Source organism: Macrobrachium rosenbergii, chromosome 16 (assembly GCF_040412425.1).
Source record: "Macrobrachium rosenbergii isolate ZJJX-2024 chromosome 16, ASM4041242v1, whole genome shotgun sequence".
In the NCBI taxonomy this organism is placed as follows: domain Eukaryota; kingdom Metazoa; phylum Arthropoda; class Malacostraca; order Decapoda; family Palaemonidae; genus Macrobrachium; species Macrobrachium rosenbergii.
In genome coordinates this window covers 11,721,226-11,741,225 of record NC_089756.1, presented here as the reverse complement: position 1 = coordinate 11,741,225, position 20,000 = coordinate 11,721,226, and the positions used below count along the sequence as shown (strand labels likewise).

At 36.2% G+C, this 20,000-nt stretch overlaps 1 protein-coding gene across 4 annotated transcripts in view; it reads right to left on the bottom strand.

Moving 5' to 3' along the window:
* Positions 1–16,513: 16,513 nt before the first annotated feature.
* The window catches only part of Rbp6 (RNA-binding protein 6), a 1,287,678-nt gene continuing 1,284,191 nt past the window's right edge, over positions 16,514–20,000 (bottom strand). For 3 of the 4 annotated variants that reach the window (XM_067118389.1, XM_067118390.1, XM_067118392.1), the window contains 2 exons: positions 18,047–18,098; positions 17,045–17,594 (listed from right to left, as the gene is read on the bottom strand). In XM_067118389.1, the coding sequence (XP_066974490.1) occupies positions 18,060–18,098 (39 nt within the window). In that variant the 3' untranslated portion in view covers positions 17,045–17,594; positions 18,047–18,059. Of the gene's footprint in view, positions 17,595–18,046; positions 18,099–20,000 lie in introns of all 4 variants that reach the window. The other variant, XM_067118391.1, reaches the window with a different exon arrangement.

Sequence of the window (20,000 nt, the reverse complement as noted above, 5' to 3'; positions counted from 1 at the left end):
TGAGGTGAAGGCGGCCGCGATCTTTCGCTCCAACGTCGAGTTGGAATGGAAATTCCGAATATTCGGCTCAGCTGTCGTGATACAGGCTGAAAGACAACGTAATAATATTCTGAGTGCGATGCACGCGGGGATGCATATGGTCGAGATACAAAGGCTTTAATCCGTATTCAGTTATCGTCAGAAGTGTTTGTAAAGGTAAATGGAAGCTTTATCCGCCGTTGTAAATCAGAGTTGTCTTAGGAATAAACACGTGGTTTCTATTTCAGCACCCTTATAGGAAGGTAGTGCCGTCAGTGTACCCCACGCGGTGCACTGAAGGCATTACTTAAAGTTCTTTGCAGCGTCCCATCGGGCCCAAGCTGCAACCCCTTTCATTCCTTTTACTCTACCCCCATTCGTATTCTCTTTCTTCCATCTTGCTATCGACCCTCTCCTAATAATTATTTCTTAGAGAACTGCGAGGTTTTCCTCATGTTATACTTTTCAAACTTTTCTACTCTCAATTTCCCTTTCAGTGCTGAATGACCTCATAGGCCCTAGCGCTTAGCCTTTGGCCTACATTCTGTATTCCATTTCTATTTCAGTAATATCAGACCTTGTACGAATTTGCTGCTTAAGGTAAAGGGCTTCCGTTCGGTTGATTATTTACGACATGACTGAATTCGTTTTGTAATGAACATATTATTTCTGAATTACAGCCCGTAACCGCCGTGAATATTTACCTTGATCATTTGATTTTACCATATATTGAACAGGAAGTAATGGAGTAGGCCTACTTGAAGAGGCCTAACCTCGCCAAATCGACCCATAAGGGAATTTTTCTTGGAAGCAGCTTTATCTACAGAGTTTATCATAGGGATGCACTTCCATTCAGATAAAAGGCTTTGATACATTATTATTACAAAGAAGACGAGAGAGAGAGAGAGAGAGAGAGAGAGAGAGAGAGAGAGAGAGAGAGAGAGAGAGAGAGAGAGAGAGAGAGAGAGAGAGAAAGAGAATTATTTTATAGTAGAATGAGTTGGTCAAGACTCCCTTGAATTCAAGACCTGTTGTTCAAGTTATCCCTTTGTCAGAAAGTAGAATTTTTATGTAACTTTTTTTTTTTAAATAACAGCTTTAGGATCTCTGTTAAAGGTAACATTGAAGCTGTAATCAGTAGACTAATTTAAGGGTTTTTGTGAAATTAATATTAATGAAAACAGTTGTCGAAGTGATATATCTTTGTAACATCACTAACCAAAACAGGGTTAATTGTTCATTATTTGCAAGTCCTGTCTTCCCTTGCTGAACCTTCACGTTTGCGTTCTCCCGTCACGTTACAATCCAGGATTTTTTTTCTTCATATCTCCTGTTTCAGAGATAGGGCGTGTTAAATTATTATATTGTTCTGCATGTCGTTCAGGTTAATCAAGTTGTGTGTTAATGTTGTTAATTGATAATCGTACGTTAAGCATCTTTCTTTTTTCTACAAAATAAGTCATACTTTTTTTCCCCAAGAAAAGTATCTTTTTAAACACATTTTCAACGCTAAACCATAAATCGAAAGGCGACTGAGCAACCATGTGTTAAAATTACATTAATTCAGAACTATGTTCGTTTTGCAAGCATTTCCTCGAAGAAACCAACTTTTTTACCTAAGTGATTGCAAAACTGGTCTCCTAATACACCTTCAAATCATAGTTTGTAAATGTAGAATATCCCGTTTACGTAAGAGTTGCCACTTACCTTATCATTCTGTTCAGATGGGACAGATTCGGAAATGCTGAAGATATGGAACTTGGAGAGAAACAAGGACATAGTTTCTTGCTTGTATATTTCTGAAGGCCAAATTTTGCTACTGCTGGAAATAGTTTATGGTAGCCATTAGAGAGATTAAAATCTGTTTTATATCAAGACTACGATAACAGAATGACGATCATGAAATGGTTTATGGTTTATTTAACAGTTTAGTACAGTAACTCCTTTTGTGCAGTTTTAGTTTAGAATGCGTTTTCGGTTGACGTATCCCATTCCTTATATCCACACCAGCCTGTTAATCACTTAAACGGGTTACGACAATTGGACAAGGGTTGTTGCTGGTCCAAAGCCAACCAGACTTTGAGGACGATCTATTGCCAAAGAAAGCTTTTAGACTTTTGAATTACTTTATCTTTCACTTTGTTTAAAAATCATTAACTTTATCTTTCACTTTTTAAAAATCATTAATTCCGCCTTCTTGGTTGGTATGGCTTAAAATTTCTCTGCAACAATTGAAAATAATTTATCTTGCTTTTTTTTTTTTTTTTGGTGTTGTTGCAAGAATTGAACACTCGCCTTCGTTAATGGCCAATGCCGTTCAGTTAACTTTCGCTGCTGCTGTTAGTTGAAACATTTACACTTTACTTAGTACTAAGTGGAATTAAACGTCGCTTCACTACACTCAAGTAGAAGTACTGTATTCTAAATAATGGAACACTAGCTTTGTTGCTAGGAATTGTAATAATTTTATTGCAATTAGATCTTTCATTGTTTTCCATCCATGGTGGTTTTTGGCTTTGTTTTTATAGTGATTTAATCGCTTTGCTCTGCAAATTTATGTTTTGGCTTGGCCAAGTGCACTTGGTTAGAGCCTCTTGACTTAAGGCATGGCGTAGCTTCTTAGTACACTTGGCTCTGGCTTGGTTTTTTTAGTGCACTTGGCTTTGGCTTGGCTTCTTAGTGCACATGGCTCTGGCTTAGCTTTGGCTAGGCTTGGCTTCATAGTGTACTTGCCTTTGGCTTAGCTTTGGGCTTAGCTTGGATTCTTAGTGCACTTGGCTCTGGCTTGGCTTGTCTTCGCATGGCTTCTTGGCACACTTGGCTCCTTAGTGCACTTGGCTAGAGCCGATAATACAAGCCAGTGTGAACAAACGCCGTCGACTCGTTTAGTAGTGCTTCATCATGGCAAAGCAAGTGACCTTAGAATGTTACTTTTGCGCAATTGCGCAACCTTCCAATTCAGTTACTGCTTTTTAGTATCTAGTAATCCTTTGAAGTTAGAATTATTTTGAGAATGAAAGTATTCACTCTTTTTTTTATCGTCATTTTGAGGTGCACATAAAAGAACTGTTTGACTCTGTTGAAGTTATACTTTTTGTGGATAAAAGTATTCAGAAATTTAAATCTATAATTTTGAGGTGCTCATAAAGTAGTGTTCGACGAATGCTTTTTTCTACAGAGAAAATTATAGTCTGCATTAACATCGATTCGAGACCTTTTCCGGCATTTGCACTTTTATTTGAGCATGATCGTGCAATCTATGTTAGCCGATACTATGGAAGCCCAATAACTTAGTAGCTGATCAGTTTTGCAATTTCAGTGTGCAAGTATCGTAACCATTATACCAAGAATGACTCAAGGTTTGCATCATTGCAATTCACAATAACAAGTATCTCTTCGAAGTATTGCTGTTTTACATGCAGCTGAATGCGAATGTGTAATGCTGTTTTAACAATATCGATTCCAAAATAGTTTCTCTTCGAAATAATTCTGATTTACAGTTTCTGTCCTCTAAATAGTTCACCGTTTTCGAAATACAATTTAAATATATTAAGATTCTAGTTTATCGACTGTGATCTTCAATAAATTCAACACCTCAGATTTTATATATACTTCAAAATTCAATTATAACTCATTATATTACGTTGTCTCGATTTTATTAGGTTGATTCGATTTCATTTACTCTTGTAAGACAGTTTTATAGTCAAGATTGTTAAATAATTATAAAAAAAGACAGTTTTATTGTCAAGATTGTTAAATAATTATAAAAGACAGTTTTATTGTCAAGAATGTTAATATCCATCTTTGAAATGGTTTAATTCTTTACATTGACAGTTTCACAATTTAATAATAAACTGTTGTAGCTCAGCATTGCAACCAAGTTTCCGTATCAGATACATTGCATCTGACATTATAGTTAAGTTTCGAGTACCCTACAGTTTTATGAACAATTCTGCACACTTATTACGATTCTATGCGAATCGGTTTATATTTGCTGGTAGACGTTCAGTTCTGTACATCTGACATTACAGAAAATTTCCTACTAAACTGCAGTTTTTTTTTTTTTTAGTTTTCTTCATACGACAGTGCAGTTACATTTAGAGTGAGATTCACCCAATGTACATATACATATATTTCCTTAATATAATCTGACTGTACTACAATAATTAAGTACAACAGAAACTATACCAGTGCAGTTATTCTTCCTTAGTCCAACGAAGGGAATATGTCTACTGTAATTTAAATTCACTGCAATAATAGCTTTTGGACTTGAAAAAAAGTTATAAATTAACAGGAGGATGATTAAAAAAGGCCAAGTTAGTACAGTTTGTGGACAATACATCTTTATTTGTTTCCTTCAGGTATAATATCATACTGTATTACCATGTCTTAACGTTTAGCGTATAGAAGAACACACCCCAGGACGCTCGAACAAGGAACATCCAAATGTTCACAAAGCTGCTCCGCCCCAACAAGTACAAGAGCCTGCAGAGAGAGCCTCGCCTGCTGCGTTTCCCCCCACTTCCCTAGTTGCTTCCCGATCAGCGACTTCAGAGTCAACCGTCCCCGTCTTTTGGTGACATTCAAATTCTGTTCAACTACATTTAACCTAGTTTTAAAATAGCAGCAGCAGCTTCGTGGATAAAACGACGTTTATACTGCTCTTTGTTTCACAGCTTTAAAATTGGTAAATATTTTCATTTTTTAAAATACAAATCGAGTTCGAGTGACCTTTGTTCATTCGACCAATCAGAGAAGCGAACTCGGTGCCCACGAGGGGAAAGGGGATGGGACTCGCCCTGCAGGCTGGTACGTGGGGGTTTTCGGAGTATGGGTTTATACAATGCACATACGACTCACGGCATATAATTCTCACACAACAATAGTTAGGCAGCTTGATAAATAAACCTCAAGAACCCAGCCTTATGCTCTCTGCTAGGTTCCCCGGCACACAATGCTAGCTGTGCCATGGTACATCTTAATGGCTAAGTATTATAATAGTTTTATTCATTTTATAATTATTTCCCCAATAATGAGGACTTTTTTTGCGTCTGAATATATTTATATATACATCCTATTGCTAATAATCCATTTTTATAAACTTCCAGGTCGACCTTTCGGCAGCACTTTGGGGTTGAACGATCTGCAGCCTCTACTCTAGTAAATATGTCTGCACGGCATCTTATTATTATTATTATTAGTCTTTTTATTATTTACTTTAATGAAGTTATGAAGGTTGGATCCAGAACAGCCAAACCAATTGTGCCTATGCATAGTAAGAACTATATATGTATATTTATATATATACTCTTGACAAGTTCTGGGTATAAATAGGCCCCAAAGTGTTGCAGATCAAGGTGCAGACCGGATTTCACTTGAACTTATTGCTCACATATTATTGCAGGGACAAAACCGCCCATGCACAACAGGGCAGGTAACACAACCGAGACATACACCTGAGATTGGGGCACGTGGCAACACACACATACATGCACGCTTGTACGCCTCGTCTATATTTATTCAATATAATATGAAACGTGATCGTCATATTCCATTATGACTTCTACTGCAAAAAAATTTTTTTAATCACTTCGGGCTAATCCCTTCTTATCGACTCGTTCTAAGTGGAGATAAATCCTGATGGAAGGAAAGGAGGAGGAGGAGGAGGCCTTTCTTGGCTGCGTGAATGTTGTGTGGGCGGTGACTCTCACTACTAGACTACAGGCGCCTCAGGTTTGTGACTGGCCATCACCTGTTGTGCAGGGGTACCAACATGTGAGTACTCACAGGCCATTATACAAAGACATGATGTAAATATAGAGATATATAATTATAGAATATATGCATATAAAAAAAACAAAGTGGGGAAACAACCAAACTTACAAAAAGAAAAACAGTATATCATCATATTGGGAGGGAACAACCATGTAGTGAACAAAGTAATAAAACAAAAAGGGTAACAAACGTAAAAATGCTGAACGAAAAACCTTGGACTACTTATGGTATTGGTTATTTAGTTGAAAACACCAGCGTGCACGCAAATTTTGGCACATACCTTTGGGAACCTTCAAGAGCAATCAGCGGGTTACTTCCGGTTAGCCAAAGATTCACTCTGATAAAACCTGCTTGCTTGCTTGCTTGCTTCGTTTTTACTCGCGATCGCTCGGTTATATATATATAAATATATATACCATGACCTATCTAGTTATTACATCAACTTGTCCATCAAAGGCCTCACGCCAATTTCAACTTCGCACCTCCGGGAAAATGTGTGCGACTCGAGGTTGCGACTGGTGCACATGCGCGGGCAAAGCGAGGGAGATTCTACATCAACAAAAGTTCATTTGACTCCTCGCAAAAAATGGTAACGTTCGCAAACTTTTTATTTTTTTTAACAGGGGCGTGAAGTTGAACGTGGCATCAGGCCACGGTATTAAATCCAAAAACAGTCCAGTCCCTAATGCTGAGATTTCGAGTTAGTTCAGAGAATTTCCTAAAACTGAGATTTAGAATCCCCAAGATATATGGAAGATACAAATATATTTTTAACTTTTGAGACCTTGGCAAGTTACCTGTCAAGCTTGTATATATATAGGTGGACTCGTACAGAGTGGAAACTTAAAAAAGTTCTCAAAAAGGAAACTGTAATTTGTAATTATTATTGTTATGGATGATGTTATTGGCAGCAAGTGGACGTTACACTTGTAAGCTGTATACACAAGGGTGTAAAGACATTCCCAGCCTACCATTATCACTCTGGAAAACATTGGTTTAAAGTGTAAATATCATTAATAGGACATTATTATTATATTTAGTATAGCATGAAAAAATCAAAGATTAAATTCTAAAAGGAACATCTGTTCTTTAAAATATTAAACTTATTAAAGAGATCATTAAATAAAAAGTTCTAAAATAGAAAAAAAAGTTAAGGGGTAACTAATATCTACATTAAATATACCCTATATAAAAAAGTACTTGGCCGTTAGACTGTTTGTCTTACAAACACTTAACAACATAACAAAAGCCATGGCCTGCTTCACCCATTTACAAAAATCTAAAATCTACACAATTTTTTTTCCCACTGTATTTGGTAATGATACAAATGTAAAGAGTTTATTTTGAATGGGAGACGATTCAAGACCCCCATTTCAATTTCACTTGTGTATAAACGTGTGCATGAATGTATGTATACATAGGTGTGTGTATAAGTATATATATGTATACTGCATATCAGATACACACAAGCCTACATATATATACATGTACACGAATACAAAACATCCAATATATATGTGTCTGTGCTCGCATGTGTGTACCCGATTCAATGAAAAAAAAAAAAATTCAAAATGACTATGGTTTAATACCCCGGTCGGTACTATTTATATACCACTTATGTTTTAACGGCGCTACAATGCATGGAATCTCTTAAATGCTTACATTTAACTTATAAAGTAGTTTTTTCTCATCAATTACTTCTGTACAATGTTAAAGGAAAAAAGGCAATTACAACTCGGACTTAATCCATAAAAAGAGACTGAACACCCTTTGATATCAAGAAAACTGTACATTGCCGCAACTGGTCTAAAGAGTATAACTATATATTTTGATGTGTACATTGCGTTTCAAGTTTGACGCTTGACATTGACAAAGTATTCTCGTTTGAGGAAAATAAATTAAGAGTAAAATAAAAGTGCAGCTGAAAATTATTTCCTAAGTTTAAAGAAAGCAGAGATGGAAAAACTCCAGGAGCATCAATAAGGTCCGATTCACTAAAATCAAGAGACAGATGGTGAAAGTTGGGGACATCGCCAGTGATTGTTTATTTCGCCGGGGCAGCCATATTTGAAAACACACGCACTGAAGAAAAACGGACAATATACACTTTCGCTTAAGCCGAAGATGCAATTACTTAGGGAGATTTATCAATAAGGCTCAAAACAAACAGGGCGTTTCATTTATGCAAGTGATTTTTAAACCGGCACGTTTAATTTATACAAGTTTTTCAAGCAAATTGCTAATGTATACTTGATCAGATGCGTATATGCATATTATAATTATTTATAACTGCAAATGCATTATTACATGTTAAAGACGTGACTTTGTATGTACTGTTTGTAGTAGAAGTTATTTATATGCATACACACACAGTAATAAGATCTCTTACAAATATGCACATCTGCACGCACCCGTTGTATACATGCTCAGTAAATGAAAACCAAAATCTTAAATTATATTTTGTCTTCTGTGCGTGTAATGTACACTTTTTGTTTTGAATGACCGGTTGCAGTTCCTTACGTAAACAAAAATGAAATAGGAACGCGAAAAAGTCCAATTACAGTGACTGAAGTTTTTTTTAGTTTCACTGACCCAGTTCTTGCAAAAAAGAGCTGATGTGTTCGCGATTTCATCCCCTTAGGAAATACTAGACGATAAAACAGGATTTTTGTAATCTTTAAAAATCTTAGGGAGGACGCATCAAGTAGCTATTTACACGAAAAATCGCCCAGATCAGTCCCTCTGTAAGAAAAAAAAAATGGTTTCGGATGTACTTATTCCCTTAAGTGTTGATGCTCTAACTAGACGAATCTACGAATTAGAACTTTGTCCTTTTTTTTAATAATTATTATCAACTTGCATACCTAGTACAGTATGACATCCAGCAACGACATCTATTGAAGCCTACCCATGAAATACCATGATCATAGCCCAATGAAGAGTGGATGAACCGTCATATTCTACAATTGATTTTTTTTTCTCTCTAGAGTTTGTACGTGTATCACAGAAAAGGCCCCACACAAACGGGCTTGCTTAATCGGATCACATTTTGGACCACTGCTGCTGCTGCTGCTACCGCTTTTTACCTGCTCCTGATGCTTTGTATAACTTCTGCTGACTGACTGGCTGGCTGACTTGCTGGTTGGCCTGCTTGAGCCTAAAAGAGGAATTTTTGGCATGAAGAGGAACTGACTTCATTTTATATCAATTCACCTTACGAAGATCGTCATCCATCATCGTCGAATTCGTGTTCCACCTCTCTCAAAATAGTAGGTTTTCAATCTCGCCTCTTCGCAGGTTGATCTCGTTTTCCGACGTTCTTTTTCTGTAGCTTTATTTTTGTCCTTTCGTGTTGACCTGCTTTCTTCTACGTTTCCTCTATGCCATATGTCGATTTTGCGTGTTCCTCTTTTATTTGCTTTCACTATCTCGAAACTCCGGGTTGAATGTTTGTTCCCAAACCAGGCTCTCAGGATCTGCGCGTGCGCACACAAACCCACACGTTTAACGTTCTCTGCGTCTTGTGGTACGTGTTTTTTCCATCTGGGCCAAAGGCTTCCTTAAGAAAAAGTCTTGCATAATGGGTTCGAACCTCACTTCTAATTCTTTCTATGGGGTTGTCAAAACGTCGCACCATTCCAGCAACAGAATTCCCATTCCAGTAATAGAATTCCTGGTCCAACATTTCACATCGCACTCAAGATGAAAAAAAAAGTGGGAATTTTTTTTTACACCATCATCTGTATGTTGTGCTTCATAACATTCGCGTTGATCCAAATCGTCTTAACATCATTTGCTGGTAAAAAAATGACAATAAACGAAAGTAGTCGGACACTAAAAAGTGCAATAAACAAGTGAGCAGCGTTGAGGGGAGGAGGAAGGAGGTTATGTCGTCTATTGCCAGTGATATGTTAAATGATTGTTTTCAAAGGTTGCAGACAACGTCTTTACAATCATACCTCGTTAATTTGAGCTGTTAGGAAGTTTATTATTTATAAGGTGGCTGAGAACTAGGATGGCTTTCCACTTCACTGGAACCGAGGGCAGTGTTAATCAAAATCTACTCAAAAACACTTTGAGGTGTTCCATGGAAAACAAAAGTGAAACAAATAAAGAATAGAAAGAGAAAATACATTGAACAAAGAAAACGGAGCAACGAAGAACCAACGGACTGTTTCAATAAAGAAAAAGAATTTTTAAAGAAAGAATAAATGAAAGAAAGAAAAAAAGGAAAAAAGTTCAAATTAACGAGATGCGATGATGCTCCAGATTGGGTGGGATACCGAAAGGGTTCTTCTTCTTCACAAAGAGGCCCAAAATTCGCCGAGACTGTTTACAAAAGTTCAACTCTCTTTGCTTCCGCAAATAGATATCATCGATTGGCTAGAAAACCCCAATCTTTAAAGCTCTAACTAAAACTTAACTAAATCTGTCCTAATTCCAAAATCTATAGCAGGCTGTACACATATTCCCGTTATACAAAAATACAAGAAAATATTTATAAATAATGAAGTACTCCTAACTAAAACGCCTTTGAAATACTTGCTTCGAGGCAAGGCTATGCACTATGGTATCTCATAAGTATGCCTAGAATCACTCTCGCATCACAATGATCGAAGTCATGTATTTACAGCTAAATTAATTCATCGTTAACTACGAAATTCCTTTAATAAGCGCATGTTGGGATTCTTTGCTAAAATAAAAAAGACGAACTCATAATGATAATCATAAAATTACAAACATCGTGCAACAGGCAAATCACAAACTTATTAAATCTTCGCGAACTAAATCTTTTTTAAAAAATAAAAGAAAAAGTTGAAGTTTTTCCATGAAACTAACCGAGAACTCTTCATGAAATCTTTACAAACGTTTCCATGAAATTATTCTTTCGAAGCTTTCGCAAAATGAAATCATTTCACGTGTACAAATATACATGTGTATTTTATATCATATATATAAATATATGTTGAGTTTTTCACAAAACGAGCTCAAATAATAATTTCACGAAACGTCCCAGTGAAGACAGTCATGAATGTTCTTCAGTGTTGACCTTTCACGAAAAGTACCTAAGGAACTTGATGTTGCTATTCCCTAAAAGTCCTAATAAATTAACGAAGTAAAACTATCATCACCCACGGAACAACTGCAAGAAACTAAAAAGTCAATCTTACAACAGCAGCCTTCCCAGGAACCAAGAGGAAAACGACACTAATCTAATACACCGACGTATTCGGCTGTCCAAACGTGGTATATAATCATTCTCATTACAAAATATGCATTGGTTTGCATCAGAGGCGTAACAAGACTATCTAATAATGATAATGATAATAATAAAAAAACAAGATACATGATTACTTACGAATCTCACACTAGAATATCATACCAAAAATAAATTTCTGTATTTATGTACTAGTGCCTATAGTCAAATGAAGAACGTGAGATAACCCAGAAATGGAAACAGCAAAGGCTTATTTTTTTATTTCTCTGTTGGCTTATACTCAGGCAGTTCGAGAACAATAAAAGTGCTACTACGTTTTATAAAAAACTGGGGTTTGGACAATAACATTCAAAGACGACAGAACCATAATAGAATCATTTCACAACAATCAAAAACGTAAGCGGTTCCTGACTCGTGGCTTTTATGCGTTTCAAGTTTAGAAAAACCTTTTTGTATTTATTAACTTCTACGGATGACAAAAAAAAAACAACAGTGCAGTGAAATAAACAGCAGACAAAAAAAACTTTCCCTGGGACACCATAGTCATCCTAATTTACCAGCTCGTATTTTTTAAAAAGGACTGAACTCCAATATATTTTCCCGTTTTCACGTGCACACGCGATTGGCAATGCGTATACATAGCATATAAGACGTGCATGATATAAGAATAAAGTATATCGCACATTATATGTGTATGTACGTACATATGCAGCAACCTCCTTAATTGTGTGAACTTCCATATCTGGTTTAGAAGGTGTCCAGCCGAAACGGCATTCCCTGTCCTAGTGCTTCTTAATAATTATCTATTTGACTCAATAATCAACAAAGGAAAATAACTGACAGTGTCATTTATCATTAGGAAACAACTCAAGTCTGCCAAGAAATACATGTGGTTATTATTTGACATTATCCTAGTAATATTCTTTAAATATAGTATTCACCCACCTTACGGTATAAAGGATTAACAACAGCGAGGAAAAGACTATGAACATTATTACATTCGTTAACAATAATATTTCCTCCTGCAATGCTAAACTACTTAAAAGATCAAATTGGCTTACATAACATGTTCATAGTCCTTTTTATTTTTGAGTAGCTTAAACCTAAGTTTACATTCTCAGAAAATTTACAAGACATAAGAATACGGGGACGCAGCGTGGGGACCGTTACCGTGGGGAAAAGTCGTCGCCGTTTTGTAAGACATATATATATATATATATACCGTTCGCAAGAAGGCGAACAATTTACTGGTTCAATTTCTATTAACTCTGGCAGCAACACTTCCTCCTATCGGTGAACTCTCCCACACTCCGTCACATTTATGTATATATATATATGCATTTATATATATATATATTTTTTATTTATATGTTATGTATTTATGTATATAATGTACATGAACTGCCACAAGCCACAACTCAGATTCGCGTCCAAGAGACGTCAGACGTCAGACGCACAGTACAGGCGGCGGCTGTGTTGCAACACCTTAGAAGACATACAATCGGTTTTTTGTTTCTATCTTTCATAAGGGGCGGGGGCAGCCAAAGAAAAGAATCTCTCTTTTTATTTCCATTAACAAGATGAAAAAATAATCTAGAATTACCTTCCTATACAATAATCTGTATTATTTTCTATTGTATTTATTTAGTAATTATTATTATTATTAATATTTTTTTGTCCATCAGCGTATCAGCAACCTGTACACCAACACTTGCATCTATATTAATTATCGCGTCTTCCTCCCGAGGGGTCGTCGAGCTAACTAACAGTTACCTAACCCGATATAACGGCTTCATAATAAATTCTTGACGTGATCTATATCGACCAATCAATCAATCAATCATCTGGCTATATTTCCACTATTACAATATTCTATTTACATAATCTGACATAGTGATGGGGGGACTACGGGTGCTACAGGTCCAATATAAAGTCTAACTAAAAATTATAATAATCATAAGAACAACAGTTGCATAGAAAACCTCCAACGTTAGATAGACTTCAGACTTTGAGAAAACATATTCAATAATAATGAAGAGTTAATAACACATCCTATACACTACTTACTCTTTTTTTTATAAATTCTAATTATACCATTAGGCAGCAGATTGATAATAATAAACTTTCAAAATATAATAAAAAATGTTTTCATTTTTCATTCAACACAACCCATATATATGATTGATGTACAAGTGACGGAGATATTTCAGTCTGGTGGTGGAGAACAGGACGAGAATCCTTCTTCGAAAGATGGATCCTGCAAGGTTCAAATGACCTTCAAAACGAAAATCGAGCGATTATGTTGTATTTTTGATGTTTATCAAAAAAAAAAAATTCTCGTAGACAACAAAACAGGTGGTGTCAGCATTTGTGCGGCTCGTGTCGGCGTTTTTCAAGTCCGGCCAAAATCTCCTATGTACAGTGGAACACACTGGCCTTTTTTATTTTTTGTTTTGAAGTCGGTAATAAACACGAAGTCGAGAGCTCACACGCACTGACGTCATCGCATTAACAATAATAAGCATCACATGACCTGTGTCCAATGGCGAACTCGCTTTATATGTTTTCCGGTTCTCAAAATCTTTCAAGTTTTTTCTAGGGTTTCGGGGAAGGGTGACTCTTCAGTTATTTTTTTTTTACAGTTACTATCGTTATCTAACGCTTTGATGACACAGCCATAATGACGTTATTTGAACAGCTTCCGCTGAAAACCAGCTGGAACGGTATCATGGCTGATGATAAAATGACTCGTTACGTGTATGTGTGTGTTTGTGTCTCTCTCTTTCTACCTAGACTCTTTATATATATATATATTTATATTTATATTTATAATCTCTAAATCTCTACTACATTTTATTATTATTAGTATTAACAACCACCATCCAGAAGATCACATACTGTCTATCAAAGTGAACGCAGTTTTCTTCATCTTTACAAAAAGGAAATTACTTTGATTTTTGTTGTCTTACCATATAGTAGGGGGTTGGGGTTGGTTGGGGGGGAGGGTCGGCGGGTGGCCACGGCATATTATTTGTGTGTGTGTCTGTGTGTGATATACTTCAATAATAAAAACTAGTCATCACTTATACTGGTCTGGACTTAAACTGTATAATAACATTTGTTTGCATACGAACTAAGACGTTTAAGAATTACTTCAGCTGGTCTTATAAATACAAACCTTAAAATAAAATGTTATACAACTATCTGCATCCACCTTACTACTTCTCTATTATGAAAGACATTCAATTCTCACACCTTTGAAAGATGGGCGGCTCAAACAACTAAAATAAAAAAGTCCAAACGTATCTGTTATCATGGCAACGTAGTACAGAACGGAGGAATTATAGACATTATCTTTTAGTCAACTTTTTGTCGTCTCTTAATTATTCTTTTATCTTTCTTTTTGGGAAAAGGAAAACCTAGTAATGACAACCAGAGCTACTCCCCATACAAGGTCGGGAGAGGCCGCAGCCCGCACCCACGGCGTTGATATATAATATATTATATATATAAACCTGGTCTATTGCTTCACAGTATATCCTCTATATCAGTCGTCTGACGATGTTACAAAAATATAGTGAAGTATTTTGGCGTATAATTTCACCAGTTCGCTTGATGTAGAATTTCGTGCGCTCTCCCAGCTAGAAACATTAACATTCCCTCCATGGAAAAAGTTACGAAAACCCCAGAAGGGACAACAACAACCCCGTTTAAAAAAAAAACATGAACGTGAAATTGAAACAAAGTCCTCATTTTGTCATTATTTCCTTCTACCCCTGATATAGTTTCGAACTAAAAAAAAATCCCCCCTTGCGATTTCTCAACTTTCAGTTTCTCCCGACAATCGTTCTAGAGGCACTACTGAGAGGAGATAGAAAGAAGCTGGATTGAAAAACGAAGAAATAAACAAAAAATAAACAAAAGTTCGGGATGACGAAGACGACTCGAGGTTGCGACTGGTGCGCATGCGCGGGCAAAGCGAGAGAGATTCTACATCAACCTTCTGGCAGGAAGAAGAAGAAGAAGAAGAATAAGAATCTAGGCTCCGTAAAGGGTTATTTACATACCTGTGCAATGGCGTCAAGCTTCTCATCCAATCGGTAATATTTGAACTCGACGCTGTAAAATTAGTTACTTACTCATTGTTTTGAATATATTCATACAGGAGAAAAAGTTGAAACAGGCAGGCGACTATTACAAACTATATAGATTCAGTAGTTCACGGTGAGTGAGAACATTCTTTTTTATTATTATTATTACTTTACGCACAAACTATCGAGTTCCTCTCCAGCGAGAGGACTAATAGAAAAAAATACAGATGAGATGAGAGAAAGAACTGCTAGAAATAGTGCATTGCGAAATTACAAATAATATCCTACGCATCTAAATTTGTTTATAAAAATCATTATGTATAATACAGTATATGAAATCAATAAGAATTATAATATAAGTACAAGGACCTTCATCGGAATAGTTTTTAACACACATACTTTTTTTTATTATTCATAAAGCCTCTGTTTTGCATGATAACTTCTTCATCTCTTATTTACTCCTTATTCGAAGAAACAACAAAGTTGAAAAAAGCGCAATAATAATGAGGTTTCACCTTTGAACATAGTTGAGAAAATTCAGACATAATTCTCCTAAGCTTACCCTGTCATGCCAGTTATGAGGCATTGTGACTGGACCACCGAGTGCCGCCTTTAAAAAGAATACTGTACAGCGACCTTCCAGTATACACATACACTGTTGGAGAGGAGCGGCCTAACTACCAGGAATGGCTCTTTATGCACTTGTGACTTAAGGGCGAAACTCGCTGATCACGTCACAACTACTACAGAGAGGTATCAATCAATCAATCGATCTTCTTCACCTGCGATAAAACTTCGAAATATTTATTGGTTTTCTTCCTCTAGTAATAATACTCTGCTTCTATAGCCTTTTCTTTTACCCTGTACATTTAAAATTTTTATTTTTTCTAATTATTCCTAACGAGGTGTGAACGTGAGTATATTAATATTATCATTAATAATTATTAATTATCATTAATGTTAATCAATAATATTATTAGTATTAGTATTAAAGTGCCGAGATCCGTTATTTTGAACTTTCTTCCTTTTTATGACTTTAAAAATCTACTTTGAAAAGATGACGGTCCGCTCAAAGATCTTTCCTTTTCCATTAATGTGAGGAAAAGACGGCCATACAACTATTTATGTTCCGCTAATGCAATCCATTCAAAATGACTAACCCCGTCACATATAATATAATATAGTAAAGCAACCAGAACAATATTATTTCAACGGATGCAACACCTTTTGTATGTACACGAACTTAAATGGCTAGCCACAGTTGTCTATATATAGAGATACCAACTTCCAACTCACTTTTACATGCAATAATAACAATAGTATGTTGAGTACATTGACCACTGCTGTAAAGCTTTATTATTAATCATTATTATTATTATTATTATTATTATTATTATTATTATTATTTATATTATATTATATTCAAATTTGCCATGGAAAAGAATCATCAGTAGGCTTATGTACTGAAGCCCTTTTTCTTATCATAGTTGGAGAAAGAGAAGAGCACTCCATAGTTTACTTATTTTTTTGTAGTTTTTTTGTGTTTTTTATATTTATATATAATATCATCTCGAAGCAACACGGCATTTGACATCTTCGCCGCCACAGATACTTGTCCTAGACCGGACCACAGAGGTTTTCACAGGCTGGAGAGCTTAAAAAAAAAAAAAAAAAAAAAAAAAAAAACCAGAGGAGTGTGCTCCAGTTTTGAAGTGTTCGGACAGTTCCAGAAGGCCTTTGAAACGGCACTTATCCTCCACCCCCTTCAAAAAAAAAAAAAAACGTGTTAAAAAAAACAAAGCCTTCCTCCCATCTCAGGGGAGGAAGCAAAGAGCAATGGGGCGGCTGGTGATGGGGGGAGGGTTAGAAGACACGAAGAATAATGATGATAATTTCGTGCCACAGATATATAAGACATCTTTGACGCATCAAGCGATGATGGTTTTTTTTTTTGTGGGTTTCTTTCCTTCGTTTTCTGTCGTTCCAGAGAAAGGATATCCGGAGGCAACTGGGATGAGAAAAGGTGCGTAGGTGGTGGTGGTGTGTGTGGATGCACTGACGTCTCCTCATCGGAGAAATTCGTAGGAGAGATGATGATGAAAATTATCGGAGAAGTGTTGGCGAGTCGCAAGAGAAGACATGGGGGGGGAGGGGACTTCCGCGGTTGTGAAGAAGTGTTCCGGTATGGGTGGAGAGGACAGTAGTGGTCGTGATATAGTAGTAGTAGTAGTAGTAGTAGTAGTAGTAGTAGTAGTAGAAGTAGTGGTGGCGGTACAAATAGTAGTCAAACCAACCACCTTGGTTATGAAGACCCGTGCCGTTTTTGGTGGTGGTGGCGGTGGTGGTGGTGTTGTCGGGAGGTTTGGTGAAAAAGATGGCGAGCGTTGGTTGGTGGAGCAGCAGTGTCCAAACAGGAACCCTACTCGATAGTAATCGAAGAATCACCACCTAGCCAGTCTATATTGACAACTATACTGCGATGCGCGGCTTATCTGTCGGGAGAAATGAGAAAGACGAATGGTTAGTATGTTAAGTGTGTAAACAAACCTAAGCAGATTTGTTTACGTCCAACGTCAATAATTCCAGGCAGTGTTCATTCATTCCTCTAGGATTCCAGCAGTGTTAAATAATTAAAAAATCACACGTAATACTAACATGTTAAAAGTTGTTGTTATGTAGTACGCCATACTTTAGATACCCTGAGTCTAAAATGCTATCCAAAATATATAGTACTGTCGAAATACAACTAATAAAAAATATGAATATGCGCTGTAAGGTTCATGATATTACCGTTTTTTTTAATAGAAATATTACTTGTTCACATGTATAGACATTAAGTATTTGGAGTCGACAGGTTACGATATCAAGAACTACACCAACAAATGACAAACTACGGATCACCAGCACTAATCGACAAGCCATCTAAACTAATTAAAATACTTACTCTGTTCTATTCCTCAGTGATATCCATTGGCATAAGCAGCTATGAGGGGACCCTGGAAGGAAATATATATTTTTTTGTAAAAACCTGGAGTAGTTTCATGTTCATGTATCAATTACAGTTTACTGTTAAATAATTAAGAATTCCACTAAAAATCTTTGATGACAGACGTAGACATATAAACTGTGATTATTCTAGCATAAAAGATAATTATATACAAAAGGCATAAAACAAAGAATTCTTTATGCCATTCCAAAACATGCGAAAGCTCAGAGGCATACACACCAAAAATTCAACTTATTGATGATGCAAATCTATTTTATATCTAACAACTCAGCAGTCTGAAACTTCCTTCATTTGTGAATTTAGTTATTTATGCCAAGTGCTGTACTGTACTTGTATAAAGGTTCACACAAGAGATTTTAGGACCTTACAGACCCCTGGAAGTGGGTGGGGGGGGACTGGACTGTGCTGACTGCAATCAACACACACAAACATAACCATTGGCAACAGGAACCGTACGGGTTAATTTCTGTTCATCTGAAGAAGTGCAACTGAGAAAAGTACATGAAATTTAACAAAATTTAGTATTTAGAAAAGGATTAGCGAAATTTTAAAAAGTAATAAAAGCCCCAATTTAGATCTTTACACCAATTGTCTAGGTTTTCGAGATTATGAAAGTCTCTAAGAAAATCAAGTTTGGTTAGTGTTTTTGAATCACATATATATTAGGAAGGAGAATATCAACCAAAACAAGAATGTTATATACCCTATGAAACATCTTAGGTTTGTATCATATTGCTACTAAGGGAGCCTGGCAGTTTTCAATAAACATCTGCGGGCTCAACAGGGTGTCATTTTACTTTTATTATTCAGAAGATGAATCCATTTCACATGTAACAAGCCCACAGGGAGTCAATGAATTAAAATTCAAGCTTCAAAGCTGTTTATAGAACTTAGTCTGTTGTTATTATAGTTAAACGTTAGGCGATCATTAATACAGAATTTTTATAAGTTTTCATGAGAAGGAATGAGCTAAAATTTCTGACATCCTTTCACCCAGTTTCCTCTTGGGATGTTGGTCAGAATCAGTTTCAGTTATTGTTACAATGAGTTGTTTCCCCTTTTGAAGACAAAGATAGACAAACACTAGAACTGACTTTTCGTAAAAAAAAAAAAAAAAAAAAAAAATGTAAACTGCAGAGATAGGCAGTTGTACACGTCGAATAAGGATAAAAGGTCAAGATAGAAGAAGTGTCTCGCAAGAAGGTCATCGCAGCTGAGAGGAACCTCGAGGTTGAGAAAAGGGGTTATTTCATAAGTCTTGGAAGGGAGCAGACGCGGGGGGGGGGGTCTAGAAAATGTTTGGTGGACAAAATAGCAGAGGAAGAGAAACACAAGGACGTTGATAAGTAGGAGACTTTCGTACTGATGATGAAAGGTAGGTGTGTGTGTGTGTGTGTGTGTGTGTGTGTGTGTGTGTGTGTGTGTGTGTGTGTGTGTGTGTGTGTGTGAGAGAGAGAGAGAGAGAGAGAGAGAGAGAGAGAGAGAGAGAGTAGTACTGAACATATGTTGCTGTGTAAATTTTACAAAGAAAACAAAATTTTTCAATTTTCATTTTAAAGAAACAACTTTTTCTCTTGGTAGTCACAACTTACATAAACATCGGGTTTACTAAATTTAACCCTTATTTCCTTCTGGAAAAGAAAATCAAAATACTTTTGCGAACAAAAGAGACGCATTTACGAAAAAGGCTATGTGGATGACGAATCCTCAAACCTTAAGAGTAGTAACGAAGAACAATAATGGATAACATCTTGATATAGGAGACACGTGAATTTGCCAAGTTCTGATTAAGTTGAAAATGTGATCAGGAAACTTAAAGATCAGGAGACGTCGCTATTGGAGAAGTTCTGATTGATGGGGAGGAAGACAAACCGACGCAACGTTTATGACA